Genomic DNA, 23811 nt, shown 5'->3' on the forward strand with positions numbered 1-23811 from the left:
TTAATAATGATTCACTTCAGTTCATTCTAAGGACGCGAACCCAGTTACCTTGTCAGTAACACAGCTGGAAAATGATGAGTATGTCCGGTTTTATTCGCATTTAGCTACAGAAAAAATACAATACAGTGCAAGACCTCTGTAAATCTTTAAAAAAAAATCCGGTCTTTACTTAAAACGGGAGAGGTCTTAAGACGAGCCTCTGAACAGAAAATCACAGAAAATAGGGCCTTAAATTTAAAAGGAAGTGAGTCTTAAATTGGGGGGGGGGGGGGGGGGGGGCGGGCGGGGGTCTTAAACGGGGCTTCCACTGTACGGAAAAGAAAGCACGCAGAAGAATGCGGGCCGTGACACAGCTGGATAAATGATGAGTATATTCATTTGCATTTATCTGCAGTTACCGATGCGGAATAATACTGTGGGTTTTATTTACGAGGTGAGTGGGAGTGTTTGTTCAGTTAGGTTATATGCGTGTCATATGTCAGTCACGCGGCAGGGGAAGAAGGAAAGAAGACTGATGTGAAAGGGGGGATGATGGGGGGGGGGGGGGAGGGGGGGATGGAAAAGATAATATATATTACACTACTATTCTCACTACTATATATAGCAATGTCGATGAAAGCAAACTAATAGAAAAAAATTGCTTTTGGTTTGTTGTTTCTTTATTGTATGTCTTTGCTTTTTAGTCTGGTACTTTAACTCCTTACCAACGCCAGACCTAATCCTACACATACCCAGGCACCAAACAAACGAATCACTAAAATATTTGTAAATTTAAGTTAATAGCATAAGCATTCTACCTCCGGCAGGCCGCACTCAAGGCACGCACGCACCACCGCAAACACACTACTATTCTCACTACCATCCTCTCACACACACACACACACACACACACACACACACCACCACCATTTCACTCGGACACAAATCACACACATACCCATTCTCACTCTGGCACAGGTCTGGCACCATCATGCTCACTTAACACCACCATTCTCACTCTGGCACAGGTCTGGCACCATCATGCTCACTTAACACCACCATTCTCACTCTGGCACAGGTCTGGCACCATCATGCTCACTTAACACCACCATTCTCACTCTGGCACAGGTCTGGCACCATCATGCTCACTTAACACCACCATTCTCACTCTGGCACTATCATGCTCAATCTGGCACCATCATTCTCGCTCTCGAACCGGTCTGGCAACACCATTCTCACCCTGCATCTGGTCTGGATTGACAGGGCTCATGCACATAATACTGCAAGTCAGGTTCTCCTTCTGGCACTGGTCAGGTATCACAGACAGACACACAAATACACACACACACACACACACACACTATTTTTTTGACCTCAGTGGGATTCGAACCCACGCCTCAGTTGAGACTTGACCGTTTTTGAATACTGTCGCTCTTATCCCCGGGGCCACTCTGCTCGCTTGAAAGTGTGAAGGAAATTAGTAAATATAATGTGTTAACTGAGCGAATGTTCACTAAAGACAGAAACAAACTAAAAACAGGAAATTCCTCCGAGGTAGGAAAAACACCCCCGTCCTTACCATTCTCACTGCCACAACTGAGAGGTTATTTCCCTTTGACCATTAATATGTCCCTCTATAAGTCCTTGTAGAATCTTAATCCACCAATAACTCCCTAACCGTGTGTTTGACTGGTCCCAATTTTTGTAAGGACCGTCTCAGGAATGTATAGAACCTGTTCACCAAGTTTGGTGACGATCGGTCCGTTCATTCTTGAGATCTATATGCGAACACAAACACACAAACAAACAAACACATCGACCGAATCCTATACACACCCCTATACCGGGGGTGTAATGAATAGGTGTTTGGACCACAGAGCGATCATCACATCCATTTCACTGACAGACAGACTGGGAGAAAACTCACACACACACACACACATATGCACGCGCGCGCGCACACACACACACACACATGCACGCCGGCGCGCGCACACACACTCACACTGATACGCACAGACACCAACACACACACAGCGATTTATTTTGTTCTCGTAAAATATGGATTGTGAATTCGCATCCATTAATCTTCCTTCACAGCTCTGCATTGTCAGAGCGACTTTCAAAATACGTGTAAATCATTATTGTTGTCAATTCAGGTCCTCAGCTATCAGAAGCCGTGACATTTCCAGCCACAGGCACTAGATATAAATAGATATCGACACATTCTCGTCGAAACAGTTCAAGTAGGTCCCGTCGCTTTCAATGCGCACGACCGTATCCCTAATTTAGCTGGACTAAGCTCTTTTCAGTTTTAAGAGTATGAATCATCAGGGAAGGGGGGGGGGGGGAGAGGGGGAGGAGATGCAGGTTTCCTATCTTACAGAAAAAAAGAGACTTTAAAATTGAGCAGAATAATGTTACACTCACTCTGAATTAATCTCTCAGTTCAAGTAGCTGAACATTAATTTGAGTTCTCGTGTATTCAATTATTCTTCGAATTTTTGTGATAGCAATGTAATGCTTTCAACTAATAAATGCTGAAGTATTAAAACAGTTGAACTTACTTTGGCGATTGTGGTTCAAATATAAATCGATCTTCCACTTTCAGAGCCGAGTCCTCTTTATTGAATGATTCGCCTGGGGCTGTCTTTCGAATGCCCGTGAACCAAACTGCCAACAGAGCAAAAAATACTACAAGCCCGGCAATCGGTTTTTGATCTTTGTCTGGCATCTGTGATTCAAAACATCTGTCAAAAATCGACAACCTGCTTTCTGATTACGGAGAGGTTTTTACACCCTCGGTATAGGGGTGTGTATAGGATTCGGTCGATGTGTTTGTTTGTTTGTTTGTTTGTTTGTTTGTTTGTGTGTTTGTGTTCGCATATAGATCTCAAGAATGAACGGACCGATCGTCACCAAACTTGGTGAACAGGTTCTATACATTCCTGAGACGGTCCTTACAAAAATTGGGACCAGTCAAACACACGGTTAGGGAGTTATTGGTGGATTAAGATTCTACAAGGACTTATAGAGGGACATATTAATGGTCAAAGGGAAATAACCTTCTCAGTTGGTGGCAGTGAGAATGGTAAGGACGGGGGTGTTTTTCCTACCTCGGAGGAATTTCTTGTTTTTCAAGGATTGCTGGCTTTTTTTGTTAAGGAAAAAAAATCGTCAGAATATTCTCACTCTGTAAAGAAATTAAGTTGTCAGGCTGTTGAGTGTTGGAATATGTGCAAGTCTAAGTGGAGAGATGGCCTCATCCCATGGGAAAAAAAAATTAATTGGGCCATCTGTTTTCAAAGGATGGACTGTGCTTTTGAAATGCTGAACTGAGTACAGAAATAACACGCGTTTAGTTGTTGAATCGCCTCCAGTGCCTGTGGTTCAGATTGATCTTTGGTTTGCGGGACTGGGTCTCATTTGAAGAATACTGCGTAGTGCGGCAGAGTTTGACCATGACATTTGGGCCAGAAGCGACACGATGGCGTTTGTCAGTGTCATTCTATTTTGTGCCAGCCTCAGGTCCATTAGGAAGCCTAAGGGATGAGGGAAAGGTCATCTTAGTCAATGCGTTTTAAAATGGACACTTGTCAAGTTCTTGTTGTTGTTGTTGCTGTGGCGGCGGTGGTGGAGGTGGTGGTGGTGGTGGTTGTTCTGTCCCGGGATGTGCTTGTGTGTGCCGGTTTGTGTGTGTGTGTGTGTGTGTGTCAGTTTGCCGGTCAGTGTGTGTGTGCGGTGTATGGACTGGGTGGCCGAGTGGTAACGCACTTGCGCTCGGAAGCGAGAGGTTGCGAGTTCGACCCTGGGTCAGGGCGTTAGCAATTTTCTCCCCCCTTTCCTAACCTAGGTGGTGGGTTCAAGTGCTAGTCTTTCGGATAAGACGAAAAACCGAGGTCCCTTCGTGTACACTACATTGGGGTGTGCACGTTAAAGATCCCACGATTGACAAAAGGGTCTTTCCTGGCAAAATTGTATAGGCATAGATAAAAATGTCCACCAAAATACCCGTGTGACTTGGAATAATAGGCCGTGAAAAGTAGGATATGCGCCGAAATGGCTGCGATCTGCTGGCCGATGTGAATGCGTGATGTATTGTGTAAAAAAAATTCCATCTCACACGGCATAAATAAATCCCTGCGCCTTGAATATGTGCGCGATATAAATTGCATAAAAATAAAATTAAAAATAAATAAATCCCTGCGCTTAGAACTGTACCCACGGAATACGCGCGATATAAGCCTCATATTGATTGATTGATTGATGTGTCTGTCTGTCCGTTTGCCAGTCAGTCAGTGCTTGCGTGTTTTTCAGTGTTTGCCGTGTGTGTCCGTCCGTCCGTCTTTATGTCTGTCTCTCTGTATTCTTGTCTGTATGTCTGTCTGTCTGTCTGTCTTTCAATGTAAGTGTGTGAGTATGTTTGCTTCTGAGTTTGTCTTTGTTCTTGCCTGACAGTCTGCCGGTGTCGTGTCTTGAAGGTTGTCTTTGACTGCTCAGTCCCACCCACGCAGTGACTAATAGCGAGTACGAGGCTGTTTCGACCAAAAGCTTATTGCTTGCGGATGAGACGATGAGAGATGTCTTCCCAGTCGGGCTCTTATCACTTCAAGTCAGGATAAGAGGAACCGGTCTATTAATTCTGCTAATATTCTATACTAGCTAGTCCTTGGGAGGCGTCACGTTGTTCCCGGCTGTAGGACAGGAACTGATATGCATCATCTCTAGTGCAGAACTGACACACCCTATGATAATACATTTACATGCATGCAGAACACAGACTGCACAGACATACAGACGAACATCATAGACAGACAAAAGTGACAGACACACATACTCACAAACACACCCGGTTGACGCTGACAGATACCGAGCCAGACAGGGAAGACAGATAGCCAGACAGATAGCCAGACAGACAGACAGACAGACAGACCGACAGCCTGGATAAGAATAGCCGAGGCGGCACTGAGACAGACAGACAGACAGACAGACACACACACACACACACACACGTACACACATACACACACACTGACACACACACACACATACACACACACACACACACATCATACACACACACATGTCAATAAACAACCGCATCACTATGATTTAGCTGTTGACGAGCTGATCATCTGTTATTCAGTCTTTCCGGGACAGGTTGTATACGTTGTCAGTTTCCTTGTTTTTCAGTATTAACATAAGTTGCTTCCGGCTTCTCTGTTTCCTGTATTTCTTGAACAATCTAACCTTGTCACATCGAATTAGCCTTGAAATAAACTGATAGACCCATGTGACAGTTTGCCGAATGAGTCACTGAGACTGCATTGTATCCTTGGCATTCGATGTCATTAATCCAACAAATAAGGGCAAACAAAATTGTCCGGCCTTATTTACAGTTTTTGGCCTTCGACTAAAAATTTCAGAAATACCTCTGCCAAAATAACATTAGAACCACACACAAAATCCAAAGACAAAGAGACTGCCAACGTTCCAAAATTCAGAATAAAAAACCAAGAAAGGTAGGTTGTTGGAACGTTTGTTATTGACAAAACAATACATTCACAGATATTTCAACCCAACGGTCTTTTAAGTGAACAGACAAACAAATATTCACACAAAACTTATCTAGTGATAGTTCTATCAGTTTACGTCCACTCGTCAGGAAGCCGAGCGAATGAATCACAATATTAGAACCACAAGCTAGTTTTTTTAAAAGCAGACATGCAGGTATGAGGTATTTAATTTTCATTTGTGTAGAGAGAGGGTCACAAAATCAAACAAATCGCAATATTTTCCCTTATAAAAAAAACCCAACTTCAGGCGCCTGTACTGCACAGTGTCAGTGAGCTATCTCGACAGCAAATCTGTTGCAAGGGAAGCGACTCCTACTCTCCATCGTGACAGTAAACTCCCTTCGTCTTCCATGCCGATCCTGTCACGTTTTCGAAGAAATGCTGATGAAACCAGACAATAATATACACAAGAAGTAAACAAACACGAATTTTGAGAAGTCACTGAGGCTTCAATTGCAATCCAGCGCCATGAAGCTGTACACCGATGCTGGAAACTTCCAGACGATCAAAGTTTTGTCGGCTGCAAAGTTAGCCGGTGTGTCAGTGGACAAAACAGATGTGAAACATGGCAGTAAGTGAGATCGTTGGTTTCTCTCTTTTTCGTAGAATTATTGTGGAAGATGCAGATCCTTGTCAAGCCAATCCTAATGTTCATTGTTGTCCTAGTGTTGTGGACACTGTCACTGAATTGATACTAAGTAGTATGACTAGGCAAAAGTTTATGAAAATTAACAAGCAAGACAAATCAGATGAATTCAGGAATCATTGCATGTATTAATTATAATGTAATAAACAGTGTGAAATTGACCACCTCAGTTTGACTTGATTATCAAGTCCCTGCTAGACGGTTTTTAGCAATAGATCAAAAGTGTGTATGTAAGAGCTTAGAACTGTCAGTTCTAACTTCTATGCATTTTCCAGTCATAATTCATTAATTGATTAATTGATGCACCACACATTTTGGTTTTTTTTTACTCACATGCGAAGCAAAAGTGAGTCTATGTACTCACCCGAGTCGTCCGTCCGTCCGTCCGTCCGGACGTCCGGAAAACTTTAACGTTGGATATTTCTTGGACACTATTCAGTCTATCAGTACCAAATTTGGCAAGATGGTGTATGATGACAAGGCCCCAAAAAACATACATAGCATCTTGACCTTGCTTCAAGGTCAAGGTCGCAGGGGCCATAAATGTTGCCTAAAAAACAGCTATTTTTCCCATTTTCTCTGAAGTTTTTGAGATTGAATACCTCACCTACATATGATATATAGGGCAAAGTAAGCCCCATCTTTTGATACCAGTTTGGTTTACCTTGCTTCAAGGTCAAGGTCACAGGAGCTCTTCAAAGTTGGATTGTATACATATTTTGAAGTGACCTTGACCCTGAACTATGGAAGATAACTGTTTCAAACTTAAAAATTATGTGGGGCACATGTTATGCTTTCATCATGAGACACATTTGGTCACATATGATCAAGGTCAAGGTCACTTTGACCCTTATGAAATGTGACCAAAATAAGGTAGTGAACCACTAAAAGTGACCATATCTCATGGTAGAAAGAGCCAATAAGCACCATTGTACTTCCTATGTCTTGAATTAACAGCTTTGTGTTGCATGACCTTGGATGACCTTGACCTTGGGTCAAGGTCACATGTATTTTGGTAGGAAAAATGTGTAAAGCAGTTCTTAGTGTATGATGTCATTGCTAGGTTTAGTTACCCTAAAGGTCGAGGTCAAGCATGTGAGTCGTATGGGCTTTGCCCTTCTTGTTGATGATGGTTTTGATTGTTGATTTATTTTTTGGTACATCTTTTCTGTTTTTGCTACACAGCGAAAGTGGTACCATACCTGAAAGACAGTCGCCTACCTGTCCTGGAAGCGTTTCCTGGCAAGTTTCTCTTCTCAGCAAATGTTATCACAAGGTAGGTCTTTGTCAACAGTCTAGCTCTGTCACATTGTTAAGGGGTGGGAAGTGAGAGAGAGAAATTCAAGTTTTACACCCTCACTGCAAAGCCATGAGGGGCATATTCCCAGGTTTTACCCCGACTTTAGATGAGGTACACAATATATAGCTTGTTTAGGTGGCATCAGCCATCGATCTGCACTTATGGCAGATTGGCGGAGGTCTTTTACGTGCCGCTGTGGTGACACAAGGGTGGGACATGGATACTGTCTATGGGTCTGCACATATATAGTTGACCCGTGTATGTCCCGGCCCGGATTCGAACCCCAACCCTAGGATCACAAGTCCAGTGCTCTACTACCTGATTTACCCGGGCCCCCAGGGCGGGGAAGTAAGCTCTGTCGCTGGCTTTATAAATAACCAGTTCACGGCTATTGATGCCTAACATATAACCACGTCATGTCCCAAATAGACGCAAGTTCTTGGGACAGAAATATTAAGATAGCATAGCTATTGACGTGGGTTCGAATCCCAAATTCGGTTTATTGAGATTTATTGCTGGAAGTCAACTTAGTGCACACTCTCCTTGGTGTCTGAGCATACACCCCCCCCTGTGCACATGCATGCATGCACACGGTAAAGATCCCAAGTCTCAGGGTTTGGAAAACATACGTGTATAATACCAACCTAGTTTTTATCTTTTTTGTATCTCCCTCAAACTGAAAGTGTGTCAAGATTGAGCTAAATGCATAGATTTTATTTAGTGCATAATGTGATACTTGTGGTTGGAAAAATGATTGTTCATTGCTAAATATATTAACCATCTTGATTGCAGCTACCTCCTGGCCAAGGGAGGGAAGTCTGTCACAGACGAGGATCAGCAGTGGATAGAATGGGAGAGCACTCACTTGGCAGTAAGTTTTTCAGGCCTTGGTCTTACCAGTAACTCCTTAACTCCTTAAATACTGTTGATATAATTCATCTTTTCATTTTTATTTTAACCTGTCACAAATTACTTCCTGACTCTCAAGGTTTTTTTGTAATGCTATTCATTATTTATGCTATATATTAAATGTAACCGAGTGCAAGAAGCACATCAATAACCTCTGGAGGCAAAGCCAAACAAACAGGGTTGAGAATTTTAGAGCTAACTTTATAGCCGTACAAAAACTGTCATGGGTACGCAAAGGATTCCCAAGAGCATACAAGGAGACAGCAGCAGCTTACGGGTGTCAGCAACATAGAAGATAGGTCGAGTTACTATAAATAGCTTGTGCTTGTCATATTAATTATTATACTCACCCTTTTTCAGCCGATTGCAGTACCCTACCTGGTGACAACCCTGGGTAACGGTCGAGCGGACAAGGAGCTGCTTCACGCTTTCACACCTCTGCTGGCAGAGCTGGAGAAAAAACTGAAGGGTACCGGACATCTTGTGGGGGTAAGAATGTTGGTTTGATGTCCTATATAGTTTAGTGCTTTGTGTGGTTATAGAAGGAGCTAGGGTAGCTACAGACATACAATGAAGGGTACTGGACATCTTGTTGGGGTTGGGAGGGGAAATAAGAGGACCAAGAAAAATTCAATGTTTCTGATTCCTCGAACAGCCTTATTTTGTCTTCCCCACTGTAGAACTTTATTTTACCCTTTCAAAAAATATTCTACACAGAGTAGAGTAAGATTTAACAACGTTGACTTGGCTCCGTTGTGTTTTTATTTTTCAGAAAGAGCTGTGTGTGGCGGACACCATTGTGTTTGGTGCTATCTACCCTCTCCTGCAGGAACAAGCTTTCCAGGGTAAGTAACATAGATCTATATCCTTCTGAAGAATTTTTGCCCTGGAGCATGACCGTTTTTTGTCGATGTTCATTTTTGTTTGTCTATAGAGTAACTTTAAATGAGGTAAATTTGTGAGAGAGAAACAACCCCAAATTCACACTTTTCAAACTACATAAATATACTGAACGGCAAAAGTTAGGGACCGCACTTGAAAAAATCAGCTGACTTCATCTGTGCCAAACTCCTTTTTCCTAAGTTTATAAAAACCAAATGGCTGTCAGGTCGTACACACCAGTGGGTGAGTAATGCTGTGTTAGCAGGAAACTTGCTCGGGATCCACGGAGGCCTGGCTAGGGCACGAGACAGAAACTGCCAAACTGCAAAAAGTGGACCATTTTTACGCTGGCGCGTGGGCAAGCCTGGGCGGGAAAGATGAAAAATGTGTTATACACGTGCAGTGGGGATGTGTTGAGAGTGAACTGTTGTCACCAGTTAGGCTTTGTAGCCCCGCGATTTTCCGCTAGCCACCATCTTCTCACTATGCCTCCCAGACGAAAGGTGACCACCTTCAACAAAGCCCGGGCCATCGCATGGCTGCAAGACGGCGTAAGCAAGCGAGAAGTGGGCAGACGACTTGGAGTGTCCCATTCTGTCGTGGTCAGGCTGCATCAGAAGTTCCAGGCCACCAACAGCGTTCTGGAGAGGCCCAGGTCAGGACGGCCTGGTTTTTTCAAGGGCGGTCCCTAACTTTTGCCGTTCAGTATATATGAACTGATGATACATTCCAAATGAAGCAAGCACTCCAGTTTAGATAAACTTGTAATATTTTGACATTTATTTTTGGCATGACACTTTGACAATCAAGTAAATAACTCTGTCAGGTTTATATATCAGTGGTGGAAGAGTGGCTTTCCCTTCTTTTTCCTTGCTTTTCTTTATTTGGTGTTTAACGTCGTTTTCAACAACGAAGGTTATATCGCGACGGGGAAAGGGGGGAGATGCGATAGAGCCACTTGTCAATTGTTTCTTGTTCACAAAAGCACTAATCAAAAATTTGCTCCAGGGGCTTGCAACGAAGTACAATATATTACCTTACTGGGAGAATGCAAGTTTCCAGTACAAAGGACTTAACATTTCTTACATACTGCTTGACTAAAATCTTTACAAAAATTGACTATATTCTATACAAGAAACACTTAAAGGCATATGTACGCGCTCCCGTGTTTACAAAGTGTAGTTTGCCCATAATCGATGTCAAACGCACCATAAGACCATGTAATGACGGTATGTCGCCATGCGCGGACCATATACATGCATTACAGCTTGTTTTAGAGTCTCAAAAACTTTGGATGTAAACAAAGACGCGGAGTTATTTCCCTTGCGTCAACGCTACCTCTGTTGGCAAATCTATAAATAGGACGATCCAGATCAAAATGAAAATTAACATATCTCAACATTGAAGGGGTCCTAGACCACAATATTTTGCAGGGAACTTCATTTAGCATGTCTCCAGCTGTTGGTAAAGCAATTAGCGTGTATAGTCATCGAGTACATATGGCTTTAACAAGGGTAAAAGGAGAAACAGAATCCGTTAGTCGCCTCTTACGACATGCTGGGGAGCATCGGGTAAATTCTTCCCCCTAACCCGCGGGAGGTTCTTTTTCCTTGCTTTTCCACAAAAACACTGAGGCAAGCTACACGGGATATATTGTAGGCTTGCTTCAGTGTTTTATGCAACAAAGGCAAAGCATATCTTCCACAATGCATACAAACTTGACAAACTTATTTTCGAGCATCGTCTGTTGGTTACTGTTGGCTAGCTTTTAACGAAGAAAGTGACAGGCACCCAAAATTATGTTCAGGTATCATGGACAAGTATCCAGCCATCAAGTCATGGGCTGTTGCCATGGAAACCAACCCGGCGGTTCAGGCCGCTGTGGCTGATGTCACTGCTGGCAAAGGACCTGCTGCTTTTAAGGTTTGACAGTTGTATGTGTGACTGTTTACAGTGGAACCCCCTTTAAAGGCCCCCAAAACTCTGAGAAAATTAGATCTTTAAAGGGAGGGAGTGTTAAAATTGAGGTAAATTTACCAGGGTTTAGAACAGCAATATATAAAACTTCTTTTTTTTCCCTCAAAACGAGGTCTTAGAAAGGGAGAAAGTCTTAACTTGGAGGGCCTTAACAGGGGGGTTCCACCCTATTTGCCTGTGTCATCTTATTGTCGTGACATTATTTTTAGTGTGGTTCTTGCCCGATGAACAGTTTCTAAATTAATAGTTAATATTCTCATGTTATTTTTGAGTCACTTGAGAAAAAGTGACTCTATGTAATCGGTCAGTGTTAGTCTGTCCGGCCGGCCGGCCGTCCGGCCGGCCGGCCGTAGACACCACCTTAACGTTGGACTTTTCTCGGAAACTATCAAAGCGATCGGGCTCATATTTTGTTTAGTCGTGACCTCCAATGACCTCTACACTTTAACGATGGTTTCGTTGACCTTTGACCTTTTTCAAGGTCACAGGTCAGCGTCAAAGGAAAAATTAGACATTTTATATCTTTGACAAAGTTCATCGGATGTGATTGAAACTTTGTAGGATTATTCTTTACATCAAAGTATTTACATCTGTAGCCTTTTACGAACGTTATCAGAAAAACAAGGGAGATAACTAGCCTTTTCTGTTCGGCAACACACAACTTAACGTTGGGCTTTTCTCGGAAACTATAAAAGTGACCGGGCTCAAATTTTATGTGAACGTGACTCATTGTGTTGTGAATAGCAATTTCTTCCTGTCCATCTGATGCCTCATATAATATTCAGAACTGCGAAAGTGACTCGATCGAGCGTTTGCTCTTCTTGTTGTTATTTTTTTTTCCAAAGGATTCTCTGCTCAGCCAGCCGGTGCCATCAGTAAGCGTCGGTGCAACCGGTGGCAAGGACGCCCACCCAGCGAAAGAGGGTAAAGGTCAGGGGGCAAAGGCCGCAAACACCCCTAAGTCTTCCACGTCTGAAAACCCAGAGGTAGATTACATGTTTGTCTAAATAAAAATAAGACACACCAGTAACCAGGTTAGGTTTTTCTTTTTATCTTTCTTTTATATTTCTTATTATCAATATTTCGGCAGATAAACTGCCTTCGTCAGGAATGTATGAAAGTATGGAATGACGGCATGTGACCTACAGTGTATTCAATTTCCATGATGACTAATGACGTCATATTATTTCTCGCGCGTTCTTTCTTTCTTTCTCTGGCGTTCTCTGTCTAGCTGTCTGTATCTCTTATCCCTCCCACACACACACACACACACGCACGCACACACACATGCGCGTGCACGCACGTGCATGTTTGTCTATAAGGTTGTGCACTGAATTTGAAAATGAAAACTTTGTCAAAGAGAAATGAAATGTCTTGGAGAATTTGTAACTTGTTGTTTTGCAAGTAGAAAGATCGCAGTTTAATTGTGTCGATTCGGGCGGAAAACAGACACCAGAGCAGATATTGCAGTGCAGTGACTCCAGCATTGTATGTACAGCAGATATTGCAGTGCAGTGACTCCAGCATTGTATGTACAGCAGAGGTTTCAAAGTTTAAGTTTGTTTGTTTGTTTGTTTGTTTGCTTAACGCCCAGCCGACCACGAAGGGCCATATCAGGGCGGTGCTGCTTTGACATATAACGTGCGCCACACACAAAACAGAAGTCGCAGCACAGGCTTCATGTCTCACCCAGTCACATTATTCTGACACCGGACCAACCAGTCCTAGCACTAACCCCATAATGCCAGACGCCAGGCGGAGCAGCCACTAGATTGCCAATTTTAAAGTCTTAGGTATGACCCGGCTGGGGTTCGAACCCACGACCTCCCGATCACGGGGCGGACGCCTAAAGTTTAAGTTACATTGTTGACTTCAGTGATGCAGGGTCGGTAGACTCTCCCTATTAGAAGGTAAACTTCTTCTCTATTAAGCCTTTTTTGTTCACATCTTAAAATAGAAGTACAGGGTGACCCACACAAAAATGCAGTCCTCAAAAATGTGAATAACTTCTATATTTGTTGACCGAATTACTTCATATTTGGTGTACATTAACTTCAATGTATGCATGGCCAGTCCACATATACCACTGAATAAGTTTCTGAAATGATTGTTTATAATATTTTTACTTGATTTATTGGGGTTTTTTTCAGGCGCCTATGGAGAGAGTACCAGCAGAAGAAGTGGAGGCGGCTGTGAAAGCGTGGAACACCAACAAGCAGAGCTTCCCTGCTCCCTTACCCAGGCCACACCCCATGTAAGTGTCAACAGACAGATATTCAGGGGTGGGACTTTTCCGCAAATCCGCGGATTTCCGCGGACACAACTTACGAATTCCGCTGGAGTAATCTGTTTTTCCGCGTCCCATTTCATCCCAGTATCTATAACTTGTTGACTGAATGATATGGAGAGAAGTGAAGATGGAACAGAACACTGGAGGCTTGAGAGTTAAATTGTGCTGACTGAAAACTCCTGATAACTAATAGTAATTTTGAGCTTCAATGCATTTGGGCGTCACTTGGATCATACTATTGCCAGCATTGGGTTATGGATACATGGTTCATTGCGTAAGTATGCACCATTACAATGTTACCATGGTTGTGTGAATGTGTGTTTTTTGTTTGGTTGGGTGGTGTGGTTTTTTGTGGGGGGGAGTGTGGAGAATGTCTTTTTTACCCGATCCAAACGAGTTGAATTTTAGTCTCAGAATGCACCAGATTGCACAGATTTTAATGTACCATTTAACAAAAATTCGGGGGAGCATGCCCCCGAACCCCCCTAGAAAAAAGGGATTTCCTCTTTTTTCATCACAAGAGAGTCCCACCCCTGAGATATTGAAAGGAGGAATTTTGGAGTTCGTGTGCCTGTGTCTTGTACAGGAGTGAGCAGTTGTAAGGATTGGGTTAAGAGAAAGGGAGGAGGGAGAGAGTATTTGTTGATGTGTGTGTGTGATTCTGTGTTTCTGCATGGGTGGGATTTCTTCTGCATAAAACAAGATTTCTACGTCACTTTATTTTTATTTTTTGTACATGATCTGGACCTGGGCCTAAATTCTGATTTCAGTATTGGAGGAAATCATGGGCTCCTACCCTTATTGATGTGTGTGTGTTCTTTTATGTGTATGTGTACGTGTGTGTGTGTGAGAGAAAGAGGGGGGGGCTGGGGAAGGGTGTGTGCATTCATTCTGATACACCTGTTACCTGAATCCAGGGAAATTGTCAAGCCTACTAGCAGATAGTGTGCTGGAAGAAAAGAAAATGCTGAAGCAAAGCGACGTTACCGTTATTCCATCGTATCAAAAAATTCGGCCATATCGGGCGCATGGCTTTGTGACAATCCATCAGAACTGAGTTGTTTCATTCAGATGAATAAGACCAAGAAAATAAGAAATTGTACAAGTTAGGAATGCTGAGTATATCTGTTTCTTTTGCAGTTTACCGAAGAAAGACAAGCGCAACATTTTGATCACCAGTGCCCTCCCCTACGTCAACAACGTCCCTCACCTCGGCAACATCATCGGCTGTGTCCTGTCGGCTGACGTCTTTTCCAGGTTTGTCAGTTTGACTTTTAGTTTGGCCTACACAGCGAAAAGGCCCCAAATAATCAGTTTTCTAAGGAATGACATGTGACAGTGTTCTGGAAGACGGGCGCTGTGGCGGGGTGGTAAGACGTCAGCCTCTTAATCGGAAGGTCGTGAGTTCGAATCCCGGCCGCGGCAGCCTGGTGGGTTAAAGTGTAACTAAACAAGCAAAAAGGAAAAACATCGTTCAGCAACCTTTACACTTTGATATGAAGAAGGGCCTCATATACTGTCGAACTGCGAGAAAAAAATTTTGCTCTCACTCGGACACTGTTTGACGGACATGTGAAGTGCGCGCCAGGAACGACAATCTTCTTAGTTTACCTGATTAATGCCCTTAATTTTTGGTTCTGGTACTTTCAGTTCCGGCTGTTGTCATCAATCTACCAAAATAAAAGATCAAACGGAGTTTTCGATTTTTATTTCATGGTTCAGAAAAATATTGCTTATTTTCTGAAGTCAACCGTTTTAGCGAATCTTTCTTTGATTCTTAAAAGTCATTTCAGATTTTTGAAAAATAGTTAACGGTTAGTAATTACCAATATATCGTAAACAAACATATCGATAGGTTTTGGTAAGAAGACACAAGTGCGATGAATGTGGTACCAGTATTTTTGTGGTAAGTAAGGATGCATTTCTTTGCTGTAAGCACATTTACAATGCACATTTAATCTGTTTAGCAACATAAACGAAAGCATGGTACAGTGCCGCTTGTTTGTGGTCTATCTTTTCGCGGCAGATGCGTAACAATTAGGGTCTCAGTTGGAAAAAGCTGCTCGGAACCAGAGCAGATTTGGCTTGGGTTCTTTGAGTGTGAATGATCGACGAGTGGCTTGACATTTTTAACGAATCATTACTGTAGCCTACTTGAAACCATCATCTGTTTCTGAATTTGTCATCAGTTATGATTGAGCAGTCTCATAGGAATCGTCCATAAAATGTTAAACCGAAAAAGGGCAGACGATTCTGAATCACACAGGCTGCTGTACAAAATCAGATCTAAAACGATATTTTGAACTGCGACGTCTGCGTAAATGCCCTGTAACAAAATACCTTGTCCTGGTCATGTGTATACACATCAGCTTCTATTGGGAAGATCAGTATTTTATATTAATCACAAATACAAGATTAGAAATAGTTCTGAAGATCGCCTTTGATTTCAGTTTCAGCGGCAAACTAGCAGATCTGTCCAAACCGGCATCGTTTCATGGTTGAAACTTGAATAATCCCAAATAGATCTGAGTGGGGGTAAGTTTTATAGTATTTCAATTTTTTACGGCAGTTTTATTCAAAGATAGTGTAGTGGATGTCTCTGGTGAAGACTACAGTTATAAGACTACAGTTAGCTGTTGTAATATTAAAATAATTGTTCTTTATTTACACAATTGAATAATTTGTATTTATTTGTTTGCAGATGACGGCATACTGAGTCCTCCAAGAACTAAAATAATTGTTCTTTATTTACACAATTGAATAATTTGTATTTATTTGTTTGCAGATGACGGCATACTGAGTGCTCCAAGAACATACGCCTGCTGACATTTTGTGTCTTTTCTGAAGACGTCGAGGCAAGCAGAAGTCACGGTCCTGGCCACACACACACAATGACATGAACAAGAAATGATATTTTTTCATGGGCATATCCAGTATTAAAACTGTATTACCATGCAAACGCAACGATTAGAATTTAGAGAAGGTCATCGGTCACACACACACACACACACACACACACACACACACACACACACACACACACACACACACACACACACACACACTGGGCGGATCCGGAGGGGGGTTCCGGGGTTTCCGGACCACTTAGGAGCCGGCCTTTGTATTCTAAGTGACGATTTTGGAAAGAAGTTGGCTAATTAGTTTGCTCAGGTTGCGCCAGATCGATCAATTGTCCTTGTGATTCAAATTTTTCTTCTTAATATATTTACTTTTTTGGAAGGTGTATTAGGGGATGCTTCTTGGCTCAGATTGATCCATTTTCCTTGTTATTATCAACATTTGTCGGACCCTCCCCCCCCCCCCCCCCCAAGGAGGTTGAACGCTTCGAGTCTTCATCTAAACGCTTCGCGTCGTCAAATTGTCCCTAAAAGAAATTTGGAAACTCCCCCTTAAAAATGATGTGATCCGCCCCTGCACACACACAAACACACACAAATAGAGAAGTAATAAATGGATACAGTTTTTCTTTATTTAAATTACAATCAGATGTGGTCGTAGAACAGGCACTGTAAACAAAACCTAGCATGATATACCACTTGTGTGATGTTTCGGTCAATATCTTTATTTTCCTTTCAGAAATACATTGGCGTTTTGAATGTCAAGGGAAGTGATACAAATGCTGCAGCGGGCTATCAAGAACGCGAAGGCAAACAAGGTAAATACCTACTTCTGACATTAGTTTACTTATTAACTCTTTCTATACTGGCCATTATCTCCCCAGTCTCTCCCCAGAAACTGGCCATTTGCATGGGTTTGCCAAAAAATTCTCAAAAATAAACAAAACAAGATGCAGCCTTCAAACTCATAGGTTTTATTGTGAATATATTGCTAAAACATATATGCCAAAGTTTGGTTTCATTGTTGTGAAAAAAAATAAAAATATGATGTCCAGAATTTATGGGTATATTTTACGCAATACGAAAAAGGGGGTATGTATTTTGACTTAGAAGCATTTTTTCTTATGAAGGCTCTGTTTGCAACAAAACTGTTTCTGTTTACTTGTATGAAGATTGTGCTTACACAAAAACATAACAAATACCAACTGATTTTCCATTTGGTGGTCATGTAAGCATTGTGAACATGTCCGAAAAATCTGATCACACACCATGTGGTCGACATGCAGACCTGAACGGCCAGTGTATGGTGGCAGAGTTGGAAAATAGGAAAAGTCTTGATGCCAATCCTTCATCAAAAACCGAAGAAAATCGTCATTGTAATAAGTTTGCTTTATTCTAAATCAAACGACTAGGATAGATGACAGACACGACAAACACATTCAATTCTATGTAAAACATACACAATGCTCACGTTAACAAGCTGGCCATAACAATGTGCCCATCGTGCATGAAGTGTGGCTTTGGTCGGATCAGTAGCCGTGCTTTGTCTGCGATACTAAACATGAAATTTTGTTAAAGCGACGATTTAGCAATGTTGTTGTTGCTGCTGCTGCTGTCTGTTCTTGTCACGACATCTCGTTTTTTCCCTCCTGATTCTGAGAAGAAGCTGTTTAATTGTGATATCAGGCCTAGGAACCCCTGATTTTCACTTGGAGCATTGTCAAAGAAACTTAGCGTATATGTTAAGAAAAATGAGTGTACTCAGTCCACACTTTGTCTTTTGTTGTTCGTTGTCGTTGCGCTGCATGTCTACCTTTCCACAGCCACCTACTATAGCTGATGGGGTCTATGTCGACCAAAAGAATGGGATTCACTGTAGGTCGAGTTCCTGCAGGTGGATTTTCTGTATACCTAAGACTTTAAAATTGGCAATCTTGTATACAGGGAATACCACAGGGTGTAGTTCCTGTAGCGTTTTGCGAATATCAATGAAAGTCACGTGATGCTTAGCGACATCGTTAGAATTTGATGTTTTTCGATCTTTTTTTGATATGTCTTAGAAATTCGAGTATGGTTTGCAAGTTTTATTGAAAAACTGCACCCTGTGGGATTCCCTGTATACTAGATTGCCAATTTTAAAGTCTTAGGTATACAGATAATCCACCTACAGGAACTCGACCTACAGAGAATCCCACTCTTTTGGTCGACATAGACCCCATCAGCCCTACTATAAGTCCAAGTGTTAAATGACGTATTTCCACAAAAGACTGCTTGCAGAGAATCATGTGATGCCAATGACAGGTAAGGACATGTGGTAATACATACTACGTTTTGGAACCAGGAAAAATGCAGCACAAATTATTCATCAACCAAATTGATTGACTTGTGCACCATGACAAAAGTTTTCTTTGATCCATAAAAGGTCTTTTGCCAGAAAAATTGCTCTGAACATCAAGTACCCTGCAAGTTGTCACACATTTACATTATTGAAATAAAAAGAAAACACACCAGTAACCAGGTTAGGTACGTTAATATCTATAATCAATATCTCGGCACGTTACTGCCTTCTTCGGGATGGTAAGCTGAACATTATTGAACAAAATAATCGGTTTAGATTGTATACTTTGATTCCTGAACGAAGAAGCAGAGGTACTGCATACAACTAGGACTGTAATATCAGCTTTTGCCTGAAACACACACACATACACTTATAAAATTAATGCAATGTCATTGTATGAAGCCAGAACAATCACTAACTTACATAGTTGGTCACACAATTACCCATTACTGAACAATAAATCGAAGTCGGGTGGATTCAATGACTAAAGCAGTAAAGGCTTTGAAAAAACCCTCATCACAAAACATCCCCCCCCCCCCCCCAAAAAAAAATAAAATAAATGAAATAAAACAGGTTTTGTATATAGCGCAGTAAACACCATGCAGGTACAAGCAACGATTTGACAGTGATTATCCTTGTTTTACATAGCACACATTTTCTAGTTTTAATCTCTCTCTCTTTCTCTCTCTCTCTCTCTCTTTCTCTCTCTCTCTCTCTCTCTCTCTCTCTCTCTCTCTCTCTCTCTCTCTCTCTCTCTCTCTCTCTCTCTCTCTCTCTCTCTCTCTCTCTCTCTCTCTCTCTCTCTCTCTCTCTCTCTCTCTCTGGAAAGTAATTTATTGACCTGTGGGTTATTTGCGTTTGTATACACATTGGTGATTCGTAAACTATGTCGAAAGAGATTGTCAAACAATATTATATGGGGTGTCTTAAAAAAAAATGTATATCAACAAAATCTGTCATTATTATCAGGCACACGGTTTTAACAAAGCTATGTCACGGAATGCAACATAAGTGGCTTAAAAAGTCGTGTTTTTGTGTGTGCAGGATATTCGCTAGGACAGGACCTCAAGCTGAACCAGCACAACAGCGATGCATTCTTCCATGGCTTCCACAAAAGTCTTTCACCTATAGCGGGCTTTGCATACAGATAGTCCAAAGAGGGTTAGGGTTAGGGTTACCCTAACCCTCCTTTTTAAAAATTCTTTAGACCAATTATCCCTCTGTTCCCATGTTAAACATGGAATAATTCTGGACAAATGCAAGGACGTTAGCTTTTTGACTCACATGCGAAGCAAAAGTGAGTCTATGTACTCACCCGAGTCGTCCGTCCGGACGTCCGTCCGGAAAACTTTAACGTTGGATATTTCTTGGACACTATTCAGTCTATCAGTACCAAATTTGGCAAGATGGTGTATGATGACAAGGCCCCAAAAAACATACATAGCATCTTGACCTTGCTTCAAGGTCAAGGTCGCAGGGGCCATAAATGTTGCCTAAAAAACAGCTATTTTTCATATTTTTCCCATTTTCTCTGAAGTTTTTGAGATTCAATACCTCACCTATATATGATATATAGGGCAAAGTAAGCCCCATCTTTTGATACCAGTTTGGTTTACCTTGCTTCAAGGTCACAGGAGCTCTTCAAAGTTGGATTGTATACATATTTTGAAGTGACCTTGACCCTGAACTATGGAAGATAACTGTTTCAAACTTAAAAATTATGTGGGGCACATGTTATGCTTTCATAATGAGACACATTTGGTCACATATGATCAAGGTCAAGGTCACTTTGACCCTTATGAAATGTGACCAAAATAAGGTAGTGAACAACTAAAAGTGACCATATCTCATGGTAGAAAGAGCCAATAAGCACCATTGTACTTCCTATGTCTTGAATTAACAGCTTTGTGTTGCATGACCTTGGATGACCTTGACCTTGGGTCAAGGTCACATGTATTTTGGTAGGAAAAATGTGTAAAGCATGTAAGTCGTATGGGCTTTGCCCTTCTTGTTATAATTTTATTTCTTTTATCATTTTACTTATCATTAAAACTTGTTTAGATTTCGATTCGTAAACCATTTACAGTAATCCTTTGTTTTTTAACTTTGTTCATCTTACCACAGTCACTTCGTTGTTTAGATTTATCATTAAATTTGTTACCATTATGCAGGAAAAATGTAGAATAAAACCAGGAGAGCTTTCGGTAGAAGATATTTCCTGTGTCAAAAGTTAATGCTTATTCTGATTGATGGGTGCTCCAAACTAAGTTATTTTGACTGCCTTATTCGAATTCATTTCCAAGACAAGGCTGAGAAGTGGAGAAGCTTAGGAGAATATCGTAAAAATTGTCCGGGTGTTTATGCAAAACTTTCGAATATGTCAGATTTTACTTTAGAGATTTTAAATACTGTTAACTGACAGAAATGCTATAACTTCTACACCAATTGACTGGATAACTTCATATTTAGCATACTTAACTTGATTTTATGCATGTGCAGTTCACAAAGTGGCAAATTTGTAGGTTAAATTATCTAACTTTTGCATCACCAATGACACCAACGCTTTCGTGTCTGAGGATTGCCCTGAACCTAGCTGTAACTGCATGCTTTCTTCAGGTCATCGATAGCCTGGGGGTTGAAGGGGATGTTTTTACATACTCAGACATTCAAAATAATCAAAAAGGTAAAAGCCTGAAGGGTTTAAATTAGGTAAAAATGGCTACCGCTCAATGTCAAAACTCGTTATGTTAGTCGACCCCCGAATTTGGAGAAACAAATTAAAATTGCACAAAAGTCAGACCATTCAATTTACAAAATTGCCACTTACTGGAAAGGCAGAACATAAACTGAAGTTAATGAATACCATATATAAAATATTTGGTTCAACAGATGCAGAAGTAATTTGCATGGTTGTGGGTGTCCTTTTTAGGGGGGTCAACCCTGTAGAAGAGACGATTTTCTTTAATTATCAATCCGTAATATATTGTTTGTTATGCATACAAGATTAACATTGACAAATACTTCAAGACTCCTCATTGATCTTAAGAAATGTTGTGGGTTTTTTTGTTACTGACTGATTCACTTTCTATTCACTTTACTCTACATAAGTCACGACAAGAAAAGCAAGGGAGGTAATTTCTTCGGAAGAGGTAATTCTCTCCCCTCAGAACGATTGTTGTAGTTTGTTTGATTTTGTTCCCTTCTAATAAGTATTATTTAAAATAGATCTTTACATCTTGATGTGAAAGGCGCAGTACCCCCCTCCCCCCAGGATGTTAAATTCTAGGTTGTGTCCATGTAAAATCCTGATCCTAGTCAAGATCCGAGTTGGTTTTTCATGCAACTGTGCCTCTTTATGCCACTCAATTAGACATACTTTGCAATCCATAATTGCACGAAACTAAGTACAGGAAATACGTTGTTGTCGTGTTTTTAATATTACATAATGAAATAAAAAATGTCACAACTGGTTTCGTGTTGGGCTTTCTCTCTCTGTCTGAATCTCATAATTACTTCCTTCTGAGGCCTGAAATGTGTTGCAGTGGATATGTTATTAAGTGTGTCTGTGTTTCTATCATTCGTTATCAGTGTGGTTAAAAATTAAAAAAAAGCACACGTCAAAGTAATTTACCCTTCATCATTATCAAAACATGCAGATACAGGTAATAAATATTTGTGATACTTTAAACAAATACAATGTTTGTTTGTTGCGTTTTTTCTTTTTTTCAGAGCAAACACACATCGCATTTGTTCAAACGTGTATATTCTGCACTTTCTAATACCCTGCATGGATCTCCAAATCAAGAATAATGAAAAGTCGTCTAATAGCCCTGCAACACTCACACGAACATGATAGAAGCTTGCATGCATGCACCCAGGCTCGCTGTCTTCGGCTAAAAGAGCTTACCGTTGGATCTTCGCTCAGACAAATGTAGCTGTCTTGTCCACTTGCTCCTGTCGCATAGATCTGCAATGTGCAACATGATCTTTGATTAATAAGTCTGAGGCACAGACAAACACACACGCGCGCACATTTGCGAGAGAATGCACGTCAGTCTATTCAATCAAACAGTATAAAAACATACCACAGACGTGGTGGTGGAAACTGGACATTCGCCGTATAACAAAATCAAGAGATTCATTTGTGTGTGTATGTTTAATCAAAAGTTCATCTTGCGCACATTCAGTCTGTATTGTAACAGGACCCATAAAAACTTCGAACAGATCTATTAATCCTTGACAAGTTTTTTTTTCCAATCATCTGTATCTGACCGAAGTAAAAAAAATAAAAAAAATCAGCCAGTACACGCATCTACCCCCTTACACGACAATACATTATGTGGCGAAAAAAGGAATCGAGAGGGGGGGAACAAGGAATAAATTAGATCCAGAAATAATTCCACTTCATCATTCCAAAATTCAAGTGTGAAGTGATCAGATACTGTGGTAAAGATACGTGCTTAGTATCACAACTGAAAATACAAGCCCTAGGGTTTTAAATCAAGGAAACAGTTAAAGTTAAGGAAAGATCAACAGAAATGTCGAGAACATGTAAAATATTGTACTTACAATCCGTTTCAGCATGCTCTTCGAATAATAATCTCCCAGTCAGCCTCGTGCTTACGACTTCGACAGGATGTTGCCTCTCACGCTGAGCCAGTACATTTGGAGTGAATTCAAAGGCCAGAGATGCAGTACAAGCACATTAGTTAGATCCAATTCATTTACATTGCTACCTTGCCCAATTTATGGCTATTTCTGTTGGTAACATCACACATGTGGCAAGCAGTGCTTGTTGCCGACTCTGCTGGGACAGGCAAGCAGACGATTTTATTTAGGAACCAAATTCTGATTGGTTAAAACATAAAACCGGAACTCAAAGTACCACTTGTTCTTTGGAAGTATCAAATCAAGAACAGATAAGCAGGTAAATCTGAAATGGGTTCAACACATTTAAAAAATCGTAGTAAATCAGAAAACACAGTAAACGTTGGAAAAATCGTCCAGTATCGCTTCTACAGGTCTATACTTGGACAAAACATAAAGCAATTCAGTA

General features: G+C 41.2%; 1 protein-coding gene across 1 annotated transcript in view; it reads left to right on the forward strand.

The window, feature by feature from the left end:
* Positions 1–5785: 5785 nt before the first annotated feature.
* The window catches only part of LOC138947509 (methionine--tRNA ligase, cytoplasmic-like), a 96594-nt gene continuing 78568 nt past the window's right edge, over positions 5786–23811 (forward strand). The window contains exons 1-9 of the mRNA XM_070318995.1: positions 5786–6126; positions 7387–7477; positions 8294–8372; positions 8771–8899; positions 9183–9255; positions 11100–11215; positions 12115–12255; positions 13420–13523; positions 14700–14816. Of these exons, the coding sequence (XP_070175096.1) occupies positions 6024–6126; positions 7387–7477; positions 8294–8372; positions 8771–8899; positions 9183–9255; positions 11100–11215; positions 12115–12255; positions 13420–13523; positions 14700–14816 (953 nt within the window). The 5' untranslated portion in view covers positions 5786–6023. The remainder of the gene's footprint in view (positions 6127–7386; positions 7478–8293; positions 8373–8770; positions 8900–9182; positions 9256–11099; positions 11216–12114; positions 12256–13419; positions 13524–14699; positions 14817–23811) is intronic.

Source organism: Littorina saxatilis, linkage group LG14 (genome assembly GCF_037325665.1).
Source record: "Littorina saxatilis isolate snail1 linkage group LG14, US_GU_Lsax_2.0, whole genome shotgun sequence".
NCBI lineage: Eukaryota > Metazoa > Mollusca > Gastropoda > Littorinimorpha > Littorinidae > Littorina > Littorina saxatilis.